At 36.5% G+C, this 16565-nt stretch overlaps 1 protein-coding gene across 1 annotated transcript in view; it reads right to left on the bottom strand.

Moving 5' to 3' along the window:
• Positions 1–5048: 5048 nt before the first annotated feature.
• The window catches only part of KCTD8 (potassium channel tetramerization domain containing 8), a 258410-nt gene continuing 246893 nt past the window's right edge, over positions 5049–16565 (bottom strand). Inside the window, exon 2 of the mRNA XM_044268090.1 lies at positions 5049–6402. Coding sequence (XP_044124025.1) covers positions 5942–6402 — 461 coding nt within the window. The 3' untranslated portion in view covers positions 5049–5941. The remainder of the gene's footprint in view (positions 6403–16565) is intronic.

Genomic DNA, 16565 nt, shown 5'->3' with positions numbered 1-16565 from the left:
ACAGATTCAATGCAATCGCAATAAAAATTCCAGAGAGGTTTTCTGGTTTTTTGGGTTTTTTTTTTTTGTGGGTGTTTTTGGTGGATATCAACAAACCATTTTTAACATTTATATTGAGAGGCAAAAGACTCGGTAGCCAACACAATTTTGAAGAAGAACAAAGATGACTGGCACTATCCAATTTCGAGACTTGCTATAAAGCTACATTAATCAAGACAGTGTGGTATTGGTGAAAACATAGACAAATCGATCAAGGGAATAAACTAGAGATCTCCCAAATAGACCTGTAGAAATATAGTCAACTTATCTTTGATAAAAGAGTAAAGGCAATACAATGGAGCATTATTATTATTATTATTATTATTTTTTTGGAACAAATTGTTCTGAAACAACTGAGCATCCACATGCAAAAAAATCAGTCTGGACACAAACTTTATACCTTCCACAAAAATTAACTCAAAATGAATAACAGAACAAAAAACAATGGATCACAGACCTAAATGTAGGATGAAAAACTATAGATCTCTTAGATTGGAGATAACACTGAAGAAAACCTAGTGACCTTGAGTATGATAATGAATTTTTAGATGCATCACCAAATACAATATCCATGAAAGAAATAATTGATAAGCTGGACTTCATCAAATTTTTAAAAAAATGAAATACTTCTGGGGCACCTATGTGACTCAGATTAAGTGTCTGCCTTCAGCTCAGGTCATAATCCCGGGGTCCTGGGATTGAGGCCCACATGGGGCTCTCCACTCAGCAGAAAGTCTGCTTCTCCCTCTCCCTCTGACCCTCCAACCATTTGTACTCTTGGTCTCTCTTTCTCAAATGAATAAATGAAATGTTTAAAAAAAATTATAAACTTTTACTCTGTGAAACACAATGTCCAGAGAATGATAGAACAAGCCACAGACTAGGAGAAATTTTTGCAAAAGAAATGTCTGATAAAGGACTATTATCCAAAGTATACAAAGGATTCTTAACATTAGCAATAAAAAATAAACAACCTGATTAAAAACTGAGCCAGTGACCCTAACAGACATCTCGCCAAAGAAGTTATACAGATGGAAAAAAAAAAAAAGAATAAGTGAAAAGATACTTCACATTACATGTAATCAGGGAAATATAAATAAAAACAATGAAATACTGGGGCACCTGGGTGGCTCAGTGGGTTAAAGACTCTGCCTTTGGCTCAGGTCATGATCCCAGGGTCCTGGGATGGAGTCCTGCATCGGGCTCTCTGCTCAGCAGGGAGCCTGCTTCCCTCTCTCTCTCTGCCTGCCTCTCTGCCTTCTTGTGATATCTGTCTGTCAAATAAATAAATCTTAAAAAAAAAAAAAAACACAATGAAATACTACAACAAACCTATTAGAATGGCCCAAATCTGGAACACTAGCAATACCAAAAGATGCCCAGGGTGTGAAACAATAGGAAGCCTTATTTGTTGCTGATAGAAATGCAAAATGGGGGGCACCTGGGTGGCTCAGTGGATTAAAGCCTCTGCCTTAGGCTCAGGTCATGATCCCAGGGTCCTGGGGATCAAGCCCCACATCGGGCTCTCTGCTCAGCAGGGAGCCTGCTTCCTCCTCTCTCTGCCTGCCTCTCTGCCTACTTATGATCTCTGTCTGTCAAATAAATAAATAAAATAAATAAATAAATAAAAGAAAATAAAAAGAAATGCAAAATGGTACAGCTACTTTGAAAAAGCATCTGATGCATCCTTCTGAAACCAAATATAATCTTACCATATAATCCAGCAATCACATTCCTTGGCATTTATCCACCCAAAGGAGTTGAAAACTTACGTCCCCACAAAAACCTGTACATGGATGTTTCCAGCAGCTCATTTGTAACTGCCGTAACTTGGAAGTGACCACGTTGTCATTGAGTAAGGTGAATGGACAAACTGTGAGACATCCAAACAAGGGAATATAATTCAGCACTCAAAGGAAATGAGCTATTCAGCCGCAAAAATACATGGAGGAAACTTGAATGTATTTTACTAACTTAAAGAAGCTATTCTGAAAAGTCAATATACTAGATAATTCTGACTATGTAACGTTATGGAAAAGGCAAGCCCTTATAGACAGTAAAAAGATCAGATGCGTCAATGTGGGTCCATTGATTGTAGCAAATGTACCTCTTTGGTGCTGGATGTTCATAGTGGAGGAGGCTAGGAATGGATGAAACAAGGGGTACATAGGCAATCTCTGTATCTTCCTCTTGGGTTTTCTGTGAACTTAAACCACTCTAAGAAAGTCTTTGAAAAAGTGGCAAGCTTGGGGTGCCTGGGTGGCTCAGTTGGGTAAGCATCTGACTCCTGATTTCAGCTTAGGTCATGATGTCATGGTCCCTGGGCTCCATGCTCAGTGGGGAGTCTGCTTGAGATTTTCTCACTCCGTCTCCCTTTTCCCTTTCCCCTGCTTTCTCTGTCTCTCTCAAATAAATAAATAAATCTTTATTTAAAAAGTGGGAGGGGCACCTGGGTGGCTCAGTGGGTTAAGCCTCTGCCTTCAGCTCAGGTCATGATCTCAGGGTCCTGGGATCGAGCCCCGCATCGGACTCTCTGCAGGGAGCCCGCTTCCTCCTCTCTCTCTCTGCCTACTTGTGATCTCTCTCTCTCTCTCTCTCTCTGTCAAAAAAAAAAAAAAAAAAAAAAAAAAGGTGGGGAGACTTAAAATTACTATGTAATGCCATTGTGTCCATTTACCTGCAAACTTAAACGGCATACCAGTTACTGTCTAAAATTTTTCTGTTTTGCTAAGTTCCTAGGCTGACCTTTCTTGGCCCTGTGGCTACAGAGAGCAGGACGCTGTGTGTGTGTGTGTGTGTGTGTGTGTGTGTTTTGTCTGCACCTGATACTCTTTCTGGGTTCCTGGGTACTTCTTCAGCTCCAAGATTGGGGTATATGAGGTCAAAAGAAAACCCAGGAAACTCATCACCATGTTGTTCTTTGGGTCCCAATATCCCTACCTACCTTTCCTTCTTCTCTCAGTCTTTCAGAGTCTCTTAAGTGTGTTTATATATATATATATAGGGTTTTTAGTTATATTTAGTGGGAGAAATTGGGAAAAATAGATCTAGTCCACTTCAAACATGAATATCTCACAATTAACTTTTATTTCTTGTTCTGATTTTAGTACTCAATATGTTTCCATTTACAAAAACAACAATAAAGGCATCAGATCACAAGTTGAGTGTCTACTGTAGCAAACAAAGGTAAACCATGTGGACTCCATAAATACTCAGAAAGTATGTATGTGAGCTCCAAAATACATTTACTCTCCATAAATACTCAACTTCAGCTTCAGCTTTGAGCACTTTTGGCTTTTGGTGATCCTCCAGATTTTATCTCCTTTTTCTTTGGAAAAGAAGATTTATACATCAGTTTTAGCCTGACTCATCTTTAAATCTGGAGTCTCCTTTTGTTTAGGGAAGAATCTCCGTTCTAGCTACCTTCCTCGATACCCTTGTAAACCCAAATGTGGCTAGCCAGATTCTAGCCTCTGGTGAAAGCATGGTTTGGAAGAATCAGACCGTAAGTTTCTTCCCAAGAGCAATAGCTGGTAATTCATATTTCTGAATGTGTCGTTAACCTTTGAGCCAAATACTTGGTGTATGGTAATTGTTCAATGGACTATTATTGAAATGGGTTCTTATTTTCTAAGGATAGATGAAATAGTCCACATTTATTAAATTCTTTCCATTGCAATTCTGTTTGAAGTTCTATGTTGGGAAAAAAACAGACCAGGGTATAAAGTGTTTTTCAGATCTATTCACTGTCCTTCACTTGCTGGGCTTTGTATCACAAGGGGATCACCTCTATAAATTATATTTCCAAGGCTCCTTTGCCAAAAGGTTTCCATTCATATTAGAACAATGGAGACCATCTGCTGGGATATTGGGAAGCTAAGATCATGCACCCTCCTCCCCTTCCTTTTTGTTTTGGGAGGCATCTGTGGAAGTGATTGTGACTCCTTAGTTGCTAGAGTTCTTACTGGACAACTTGTTCATCCGTATTCCAAGTTTTCCATCTCTTAGCCTTGGTTCCTGGATTCTAGTAAGACCACCACTTCCCCTTTTCCCTCTGTCTCCAAGAGCGGTAGTGATGCTTTTCTTCAATTACATCATTTAAGTCTCCTTTATATTAATATCATCCCCATTATCCCTAAAATCACACAGGTTGTAAGTGGTAGAGGTGGGATTTGATCTGTGACAATCCAACACCAACTTTTTTTCATTTAACCAGCATGTTACAGCCACATCAGGCCTTGGAAAGACTCCCAACCTTCCCAAAAAGAAATGCAGAATTTGAGAGTAGCTCTTTCTCGAAAGCCTAATAGTTAATTCAAGCTCAATCACATATCTGTGTTTTCTTTAATAGTCCACTGTATTTTATATAATAGTAGATTGAGACATCTAAGAATACCTAAAAATGCATGTAGATTAAAACGTTTTTGAGTTAACAATGCTTATCTCCTTGTAATATTAAAGAAATGATACAAGTGCTCCTCAACTTTTAACCCATCACAGAGGTGGACCTCTACAATTCTTTAAGATATTTTTACCTTCTCTCTCAGCCTCTTTCTTAGTGAAATTTCATATTATGTATTTCTTTCTGTAGAGATGGTGAGGCAAATCTAAAGCCTGTGCTAAGAAAGCTCATTTCCATACACGCAATCAGGAAGAAATCTTTTGTCATTCAGGCTAAACTTTCCACTTGCTATTGACATTTTTGTCTCTTAATTTGGTGGAGGTAACTTCCCAATTGTTTTTAGAGAAGCTTTCAATCTGGTTGTCAGCCAAACTAGAAGTTTAGTGCATTCTCAGCTGAAGTCTTTTTCTCTTGTGGGTTAAGGGTTTATTAATCAATCCCAGGGCTATCTGGATTGGACTCTATATCCATTTTGAATCACGTTGAAATTCTAACTTGTCAACATTACAGTTGAACGTATCATTCTCCAGCTTGGGATTTTAAAGGAACATGGAGGACAACGTGACAATTGGGTATTTTCAAAGAAGAGTCAACAGAAATCAAGGAATTCTAATATATTTTCCTTTTTTTAATAAATACATAAAGCTTTTTACCATTTCCCTCAATTATTTTGATTAACACGATAATAGGATCTTTCAGAGCATCATTAGACCAATTTTCACAGCCTGATGTAAGGACTCATTTCACAGAAATAATCATGACTAGCGTTAATAGATGAATGTCAGTGCCATAACACAACAGCATAAGGCATATTTACACCATCTTAACATACAGAACACCATACACATACACAAAAATATCACAGATCCAGAACAAATAAAATCAATCTCCTAGACAGTTTACATTTACAGGCTTCGCCTAAAACACTTTTTTTTTCTTAATTTTTTTGTAATTTTTTCTTTCCAAGCAACAAACAGATCTTCCCTACGTCTTGTGATTTATTTGTTACATTGTGTTCATGCAAAAATAATAACTTGTTTTATTGCATTAACATTTAAACAGTTTTGGATTTGGGGCCCCCAAACCATCATCGAACATTTTACTTGATGTTGCTTCACCCATATTGTCATTTTTGTTGGAGCGATACGATGATTTGTTTTTGGCGAGTTACAAAATAACAAACATATCCAGTTGACCACAGTTCAAAAAAATCAAGATTCGAAGCTTCTTGATCATGCACATTTTACTTTCATTCTTGCAAAATGGGTTGAATCAGATATGCCATTTTGAATCAACATTTGTTTTTTATTCTTTTTTCAAAATCATATTTCTAAAAACAACAACAACAAAAAAGAATGAAAGAAAAGACTGTCCCACGTCCACTGTTCACAAAAAGGAAGAGCAGCAAGAATCACACTGACCATTGTTAGGATATAGTCAGGCGGCAACACTGTAGTAAACATCGAATGTCACCGAAACACGGCAGGAATGTGACGATTACTATAAGCCGTACTTCTGCAACAGTTCAGACTGCCACTGGCGTTTGCGCTCTGGAAAATAATCTGGAATGTGGATTTTTTTAAAATCCTGAATACACTTTTTCATTTCTTCTTCCACACTTAGCTTCTCACAGACTTTCTTTTTGGATAGATTCGTTTCCCGGGACTTGCTGATGAGTGTCTGAAAGAGTTCACTGTTTCGGCGTTTGTCTGGTGGGGGCATCCATTGCACAGGTGCCTTTTTGGAAGGGCGATCCAACGTTAAGGTGTTGGGTTGGTGAGCTGTTGCCTGCTGGGCACTGGGTGGGTTGTCCTGGGGAGTGCTGGCCTCTGAATGGCTGTCACAGCTGGAAGTGGAGAGCTCATTGCAGGAAGTGCCACTTTCACTTCCTTTATCTGTGACTTTGTCATGTTTCCTATCTTCATGTTCTTGTTTAGGTGACACTATTTTCTGAGGTGGTCCTAAAAAGAAAAGAAAAGAAAAAAAAAAAAAAAACAAGTAGAATAATTAAATGAGTAGTTGGAAGGTCACATTAAATAAGCTTTATATTTTTAAAATTTTAAACCAAGAACATTTATCTTCAAAAAATCACTGTTTGTTGCATTAGTTTATATTTGAGGGATTAAATACAACACCTAGCTTTATTAATGCACATTGAAACATGCGTGATGCTGATTAATTATTTATAGAATCGAGTTTAGGGGCTTTGTTAATGAGCATTTCTGCCATAATAAGTCATCAATAACTTTATGCTGAAAAGAAGATTTTTGTTATTTTAGTTACTAGTTCCTGAAATCTAAAAAGATATTAGATGTACATATTTTGTTAGTCCCATAGCTGTTTCATGAGACGTTTAGTTCATTTTTGTTCTACTTATTGGGCTAGGAGTCCTTTGTGTTTATATTTACATTATAAAAGCAGAAAGTACCATTGCTCTATTTTGCATAGTAGTACTCTTCAGGTTTAGAGGTGCAATAGCCTCATTTATGTTTCCAAGTGGGAGATTGGTTTAAATCTTATCCTCAGTCTTTTAATCTTGTTTTCTGTCTATTTCCTTGAAGAGAATTATGAAAGTGAGGCAAGATATATATGTGCCTAATAGTACGATGAGAAAATAAAGTTGAAATACAGTATTTTCTTAAAAATACAAGGTTTACCATTTGAGGTAAATTACCTAGGAGGACAATTTTCAGAAAGTGATAGTTTGCCAAGATAATTATTTCAAATACACAAACAGTTTACTTCCAAGAGGGAGCATATTTTATTCTTCTTGACTCTGCTTTGGGATTAGGACCTCCATTTAACATTTACTGAATGCTACCAAATACACAGAACTATAATAAAACCTTGATTAACTAAAGCCCAGCTATTGAGAAATATGTTATTCGAATCTTATTTTTTTTCCTGTAGTCAACTTCTATAAACAGGTCATATAAATCAGAATGGGGAGTGGGGAAAGGCATTTTTAAGCAATTGCCCAAAAGATTCTATTGTGTAGCCAGAGTTGAGAACAACTGGTCTGATCTATAGGGTCTCAAGTTTGACCACATATGGAATTATCTGGAAAGCTTAGATTATTGATGCCTTGGTCTTAACCCTAAACATCCCACGATAATAAGATGCTATCAGGTCATTGGGTCATTTAATAGAACTAGGTGATTTCAATTGGTAGCCAAAATTGTGAATCTTTCCTCAGTCTAATATGTAGTAAACAAATTATATATAGTAAATAATAATAAATATATAATATATAGGGGCACCTGGGTGGCTCAGTGGTCATGCACTTGATTCAGGTCATGATCCCAGAGTCCTGGGATCGAGCCCCGTATCATTCGGCTCTCTGCTAGGCAGGGAGCCTGCTTCCCTCCTCTCTCTCTGCCTGCCTCTGCCTACTTGTGATCTCTGTCTGTTAAATAAATAAATAAAATCTTAAAAATATATATAACATATAATTATATATAAAATTATAAAATACAAGTGTATATAATATATATAAAATGTAATTACATATTATGTTAAATAATATAATCTACAATATAAATAATAAATATAGTAAATAAGTATAGTAATATATAGTAAATCAGTCTAATATATAGTAAAAAATACTTTATACTACTCAGAAAACTAGGGACACAAATCAACTTTTATAAAAAAAAAAAGTACTTGCCATAAAAGCATCTACTATCTGCAACATTCTATTGGGCAATATTACCAATTTTCCTATTTACAGTCAGAAGAAGCAAAAGAGGATACCAAACATTTAAGAGGGTGAAATTTGACTTGGGTGGGATTAAGGATTAAAAAATGCTTTGGAACTTTTGGGAATGATGGAAATATTCTATATCTTGACTGCAGTGTTAGCTATAGGACAATATATATTTGTGAAAATTGATAGAATTGTGAAACTAAAATGGGTGCTTTTTGTTATGTAAACTGTATCTGATTTGACATAACCCAAAACAAATAAATAAAAAGAAATCCTCAAAACTTTAAAGATGTACCTGTTTGAGGGAAGGCCCTAACTAATATTTCATACTTCCCTTGTTCACAATACAGTAAACTCTAAGAAATGCTGAAAGCACACCAATACATTTCAAAAACATCACAACCATGGATTAAGGAGCACAAAACCTAACAGCTATTTTTTTTTTTTAAGTCTCTGCCATTTTCACTTATGATAATAGAGAATGGGGGTGGGTCTGAGGGATGGGGGCAGAGAAGATGTACTTATTAACACTCCTTGCTTACTAACCCAAATCCATTCTCAACATTCCTTTCTCCTTAGTGGCTGATGGGCACAACTATGTCCTCAGCCTCCCTTGCCTTCTGGCTTTCAGCTGAATTCAGCCAATGATAAAGATTAGCAGGACCATGCCCTCATCCCATCCCACCCCCAGGATTTCAGGATCTCACTGTATTCCTGGACCAAGAGGCATAGCCCTGTCTGGCAGCTCAGTCCTCTCTCCCCCTCACTCCCTCCTTCTGGAACCTCTCTTTCCATAGTCTATTAAACAGAGGTTCACATCTTCAGGCCTACAGCATTCACCATGTCCACTATAATTGGCACGAGGGTACTGCCACTCTGTTGTAAACTGTCAACATTTAACTTTTCTCAAATTACCCAACTGTATATGCCTTCTCTTTCTTCTGGCATCCTGACTAATAGACCCACACTGGCATTAGCCAGCTTCTCCAGCATTACTTGTAGGATCAGTGTTTCAGTGGCATCAGATTTTAGTGGTAATGATATTGAAATGGAAATGGGTTTAAATTCCTAGTGATCTGGAATCAAATTCTAGCTCTCTGGCAAATAGTCTAGTGGCCTTGAGCAAGGTACATAGTTCCTCTAAGCCTCAATTTTCTCATCTGTAAAGTGGGGTAATAGTACTTTCCCCATAGGTTGAGATAAAATGAAATACCATATAAAAGGGTCTAATAAAATAAATCTCAACAATCAGAATGCATCATTATGATTTCTTTTTCTAATGTGCAGATGTTTAGAGAAATCTCTGAAGATTTTAAGTTTGCTCAAGAGTTTGCATGCATGTGTTTATGTGGAGCTCAGGGTGGTGGAGGAGGTGTAGCATCTATTTATCTAATTATCTTTATGGGTGAGTGTGACCTCATGCTAGCATGAGGCCCACTGGCCTACTTCAAAATAGGATATAAATAAATGTTTTTTACCTTTTATGTCTGTCTCCTGCATCACTTTAACCAGAAATCCCGACAGAAGAGTGTGTGATTTTCATTTCCAATAATGACTAAAAGATTAACTTCAAATACCTGGAAAACCAATTTATATCTAAGGATAATTGAGTGATGAGAAATCATTTTTCTGTTAATAGGCTGGGGAATAGAGCATTTGATAGAGATACCAAGGCAGAAAAGTAACATCAGAATGGAAAAACAGCATAGAAAAAGGGTATTAGGTACCACCAGAGCAAATATTTCCTTCTGTTTTTATTCACTGGGAGAAAGATGCTTAATGACATATGATGGGGAGTTATATAAAGTTCATGTGTTAGCTAACTAAATTACATATGATTATTATGCCTAATGGCATTACAATTTATTCATGGAAATAAGCTTCCTCCTAGTCCTCCCCATATATACACAGATGAATGCAAAAACTCCACAGTACAATAGAATGCAGCGTATGTACGTCAGAAATGAATTGCTCTTGGAGTATAGGACAGAACACCCAGGAAGACTTCTGTGAAGGAAGCACTAAGCAGTTTAGCCAGTGGAGTGGAATGGAGTATCACTATGAGCCAGGCACTGTGTTAGGATCTAGAGGAGGCTCACAGTAAGGTCTCTGGTGAAGCTCACAGGCTATTTTATGATATTTTATATCACTGAGTGTTTAAAATGCATGAACATTTTAGAATATCTCTCACTACAGACTTTAAATTCTGAAAAAAGAATGTGGGAAAATGAATTTATTATGATCTTAAGAACTTCTTTTTTAAGAACTTAGAATAGATCCAATTAACCAGAAACAGCAAATACACACTTTTATTTCTCTCTTCTTCTATACCATAAATTATCTTTAGGTAAGTCTGGCTCAGATATTTGGCTCAGGTATTTCTATTATGACTTAAAGGAAAAGGTTTAACTTTATCTTGTGCACCCTTTTGAATATACAGAATATTATGACGGTTTTCTGTATAAATCACCAGCAGGAACAAATAGTCTCCTTTTGATTAATGTCAGAAATTTTGATAATGCATAACATATTATGTATTATTACTGAAATTTGATTAAGCATATTTTAAATAATTAGTGATAACTTAGTGGATTCAAACTGGAGCTAAGATATAATAATAAAATGATTTATGGGCTTTTTATGACATGAAATTTAAGAAAAATGAACAAAATGCATAGGAAGTAATGATTTACTCTATTTGCTTAGTTTTCTTGAGAATGCCTGCTAATTGCAGGCTTCCAGGGATAATTTGAAACTCTAATTTTACATTATTCCATTCAATGAACCAAAGCCACAGGAAATGTCCTAAGCACATGATGAAAAATTAAATAGCACCAAGTCCAAGTCCTGTATATATGGGAAAAGCATGTGTGTCAGAAACTTCTCTGTGTCTCTTCAACTAGTGATAGAATAAATATATAAATTATCTTCTTAAAAGCATGTTGCCTTCCAAATTAGAGCATCAGACAGACTGAGTTTAAGAAAAGAAAACAAAATGTAATTTGGTGGTTTTACCAGCTGGGCTTTCTTCCATCACATAAATAAGCTCACCAGCAATTATTAGAACAAGCAACAAATCAATGAATAAGCAAAACTGTTACTTATTTGACTTTTAAAAGGAGTTAATTATTTTAAAATATCCAATACATGTGTATACCTAGAAACTTTCCCAAAAGTATTTAGGCAATTAAATCTTTTCATTTGGCTATTTGCCATTAAACAGATTAGGATTTTCATCTAGGAGTTGATCCTCTTTCAGGGGAAGGACAGCCTTACCTAGGAGACATGCAAGTCAGCCAATTAAGTCATACCCCTCTACAAATATTATTTTTTTTAAAGAACAGTCAGTATACAACATGCACACACACACACCTCATTTATTATGCTCACATTTTTCTTCAGTGTGGGAATGACCTTGGAAGATCTGGCTTTGAGCTTGGTTAAGTGCTTTGTGTTTGTCATGGAAGCTCTCTAAAACTTGGTCTTTGTCATTAAAATGTTGGGGTTGGCCCCTAAATTCATTTATATTATGAAGTTCTGTAACTCTAAATTATATAATGAATAGGAAGGGATTTTCCACACAGTAAAATTCTAATCAGATATTAAATATATAAAAAATTAATGAGTGACCACTAATAAAAGTTTCCTCTTAGAATGTGGAAACAAATTCAATTTCCACTACAGTACTTCACAGAATTACATGGTTCAAGGATAACTTTCTCTAAGTTTACTGATAGGTAGTGTAGTTTAGAAGGCATTAACAGTTTATATTTGTTTCATTAAATCTGTTCCTTTCATGGAAACACAGGCAAAGACAGTAACATTTAAGGCATCACAGTGCAGACTGGCTGGGCTCACATCCTAGTTTAATAATTTACTAGGTGTGTTTTCCTTGGGCGATTTTCTTTGTGCCTCTGTTTCCACAGAATTGTGGTAAGGCTTAAAGAGCTAACACATATAAAGCACTTAGGTGGGGCTTGGCATGTGTAAATGTTCACGATGTCAAATGTTATTACTCAGCATAAATATCCTATGTGATTTGGCCAGCGGTAGTATGGCTGATTTGCTTATCTGAATTTTGAGAGAACAAACAGAGGAACTCAAATCCTTCCCCTCTAACTCTGGCTCTACGCGTGGTACCTAAAAACACACGGCTTCCAGCTGTCTCTTAGCCCCTTGAGGTCTCAGGTTTTACTCAGTAAAAATTAAATAAGAACAGAAATACCTAGTAACAGGGCTATACTAAGAAAGGAGAGAACATATGTCAAAGCAATTTGCCATGAAGTTCTCTCCAACAGGTTTGAGAGGCTATGAAGTATTAAATTTTCATATTCTAAAAGGAACTTATTTGAAAAAATAAAACACAAAAGCTCTCTTTTAAGTTGTTAAAATGTGTGAATTAGAGGCAATAGTAAAAACATTACATTAAACACAATAAAACAAATTGAAAGTATCACAATGGGCCAAAAGTATAAAATTGGGTAAAACAGGCTTACGATTAATTCCATTGAGCTTTATTACACTGATACAAAATGGAGGAAGTTATAGCTTTTCTAAGTCATTTGGGTGGCTAGTGTAGTACAGAAATTAAACATTAATATTTTCATCTTTAAGAAAAGACAGGTGACTTCTGGATAGTTCTGGGTGTAAGCACATTGAATAATTCTATATTTTTCTTGGAATACACAGCCATTTCCAAATGCAGTTTACGTGTACAACTGCACACTTGAAAACACCTTTTATTTTAATCTCTTTACCTGCCTAGTGATGATAAAAAAGACTGAATATGTAAAATATATCTGCAACAGGCCCAATTCCCAGAAGGAAAATTACCCTTTAATAGTACTAAATTCAATGGTCTGTGAATGGTTATGTGCTACTTAAACAGAATGAACCAATCCATCTTAAATATTAGCACCACATGTCTCTAGGTATTAAGCTAGTATTGAGTCAAAAGGGAAAAAACTCCATTTTGATTTGCTAAACATTTGTTGAGCACCTATCATGGACCAGGCATAGTGATAGTTACAAGAAGGACACACACACACACACACACACACACACACACTCACACAAGTAAGTCAGGCTTAGGGTGACAGTAATACATAGGTAACTAACTTTTGAAAAGGACAGGAAGGAGGGAGCAGGAGTAAATTGTGATTGGAGTGAACTAAGGAATGGGCATTATTTTTAATTTATTAGTTAAATTCTCACACTAAATTGAAACTTAAAGTCCATACAGGAGGTGAGTTCACCTTCGAGTAAAATGAAACAAGATGGGATAGGGAGGGAGACAAACCATAAGTGACTCTTAATCTCACGAAACAAACTGTGGGTTGCTGGGGGGAGGGGGATTGGGAGAAGGGGGGTAGGGTTATGGACATTGGGGAGGGTATGTGCTTTTGGGTAAATTGGAAGGGGAGGTGAACCATGAGAGACTATGGACTCTGAAAAACAATCTGAGGGGTTTGAAGTGGCGGGGGGGTGGGAGGTTGGGGTACCAGGTGGTGGGTATTGTGGAGGGCACAGCTTGCATGGAGCACTGGGTGTGGTGAAAAAATAATGAATACTGTTTTTCTGAAAATAAATAAATTGGAAAAAAAAAAGAATAAAAAAAATTAAAAAAAAAGGCTATTTGAATAAATAAAGTTCAACTTTTATATGAGAAAAATTAAACTCATTTCTTTATGTTTTCTACAGTCTCTACCATCATTACTTAATGTTTTTATGAATGAAGAGGGATAAAAAAGAAAATAAAAGAGGTGTAATTTGGAAAGATAAACATGCTGTGGTATTCCTTTCTACATCCTGACATGATTAGTCTCTGGTCCATTCTTTTGATCTACCCTGTACCTGCTGCCCAGCTAGCTGAGTCGGTAGAGCATGAGACTCTTACCCTGTACCTGCTAACTTTTGATTGTACTTATTTATTTACAGTATGTTTCCCAGTCTCAAACTGTAAATGCCTTGAAGGTAGAAACTACCTTTCCAGCCTATCATGAAGTCTTTTTTTTTTTTAAAGATTTTATTTATTTATTTGAGAGAGAGACAGTGAGAAAGAGCATGAGGGAGGAGAAGGTCAGAGAGTGAAGCAGACTCCCCATGGAGCTGGGAGCCTGATGTGGGACTCGATCCTGGGACTCCAGGATCACGCCCTGAGCCGAAGGCAGTCGTCCAACCAACTGCGCCACCCAGGCGTCCCTATCATGAAGTCTTAATCAGAGTAATTGCTTGACCAAATAAATGAAATGATCTTTACTCCTATGAATATCTATAGTATCTACTACTTACTATATCAATCATTACTGAATGAATATTCAGTACCTTTTATGTTGCTAAATATTCACCAAGATGACCACAGAGAGGTAAGAAAGCTCCCATCATCCCCACAGAAATATTTGTCCCAGAGTCACATATCTGTTGTCCTATGCTTCCTCAAAGTGGTTATGGTTTCGATGAAGGGGGTGACCATGTTTTGTTTCCTTGTGTCACTCAGTTCACTTCAGTGATTTGTTTGGTCACTGAACCAAATGTAAATAAAGTGAGTAATAATTAAGTAAATAAGCAAATGTAATGTGGTATTAAGAAAAAATGTGAGAGAAAATATATGTTTAATTGAACATATATTTGAGGAGGTTTTCAAAAGTAATCTTACCACCTTCCTTGCATTTCATACATCTGTGTCTTCCTAGTAGTTATTTCTGTAGACGATATCCAAGGTCAAATTTGGCTACCCAATGGATTCATTTCTTATTTCCAATTATTTCCAGATCTTGTTAATTCTACTTCTATGGTGGCTCTTAAATCAATCCCTTCGTTTCTTTTCCATTTCCACCACTACTAACAGGTTTCTCGTTACCTCTTACTGTGTCTCCTAACCAGCTCTCCTAATTCCTTTTAGCCCCACTTCAAACTATTTTTGCAAATTAGCTAAATAAATATTCCTGAAGTCTAATGCCATCAAGTATCTCACTTGTACAAAAGCCTTCCAAATAGTTCCCTCTGCACACAGGATGAAGCTTGCATACTACATTTTGGCACTGAGGATTGTTCTTAGTGTGGCTCAAGTGATTATCCCAGTCCATCCGGTACTGCTCCCCAGAAAGCAACCAAAACATATGTGTTGTTTTCGGTAAAGGCCTTACTTAACCCATGCCCATTTCCCTCCCCACGGACTGTATTCCATCTATGCTCATCATTCTTCAAAGCCAAATGGTGTTTCCAGCATAAAACCTTCCATTCTCACATTTGGCTATAATATCTTGATCCTCTTCCCTTAATGACCCATAGCAGTTTGTTTGAATCTGTCTCAAAATATGGAACTTATTTTTGTCTTAAATAATAGTCATCTCTATACGACTTTTAACTTCCACAAGGCATACACACAGACACACGTACACAATTTTAATTTGCATTTCTTGAAGCACCATCCCCATGATTGGGCTTATACTAATTCAGTAACTCATTGTTGAACTGAATTAAATGATATTAGTCTTCCCTACAAAAGAATGTCTAAGCACATAGGGAATTGTTTTATTCCCAAAGAACGTCTTTTTGATTTGTCTTCTTTTAACTAAAAAAAGATAAACCCAAGTATAATCAAGCTTACAAGGTGTAAAAAACAAGCAAAAAAAAAAAAAAAAAAAAAGAAGTTGAGCCTTTGGCAGTAGGGTATAAGAAGGGGCTTACAGTCTCTCTAGTTACTCTAAGTATTCCTTTGGGAAGATTCCTATATTATTCCTTTTAAGTTACTAAAGAAAAAAAGTATTTGAGAACCATAAATAATGAAGAAAACCCATTTTATTTGCTCTTTAGAAGAATTCTACATCACTTATGTGATTGTATTGGGTAGTTACACCTAAATATTTCTAATAGGAAAGGTATCACTTGCCCACTTGTCCTTTTAGAAGACTGATCACATGTGAAATGGTTACCGACACCTTGTCTGAGGGCTACATTTAAAACTGACCTCCGCATTTCACTCATGGGAGCTAGGATTCTGTGGTACAGTGATCATTTTTGTGTTTAAGAAAGTAAATAACACACCCTCAAAAAAAAAAAAAAAAAAACCTACAAAATTCCATTAAGATGCCCAGGCTCATTTTGGAATTGGGAATTAAGACCATGTAATCCTAGGTTCCCACTACCAAATCCACCATTTCTTTTTTTCTTTTTTTTTTTTTCCCAATTTATTTATTTTCAGAAAAACAGTATTCATTATTTTTTCACCACACCCAGTGCTCCATGCAAGCCGTGCCCTCTATAATACCCACCACCTGGTACCCCAACCGCCACTTCAAACCCCTCAGATTGTTTTTCAGAGTCCATAGTCTCTCATGGTTCACCTCCCCTTCCAATTTACCCAAAAGCACATACCCTCCCCAATGTCCATAACCCTACCCTCCTTCTCCCAACCCC

Source organism: Neovison vison, chromosome 11 (genome assembly GCF_020171115.1).
Source record: "Neovison vison isolate M4711 chromosome 11, ASM_NN_V1, whole genome shotgun sequence".
In the NCBI taxonomy this organism is placed as follows: domain Eukaryota; kingdom Metazoa; phylum Chordata; class Mammalia; order Carnivora; family Mustelidae; genus Neogale; species Neogale vison.
This window is presented reverse-complemented; position numbering and strand designations above follow the sequence as displayed.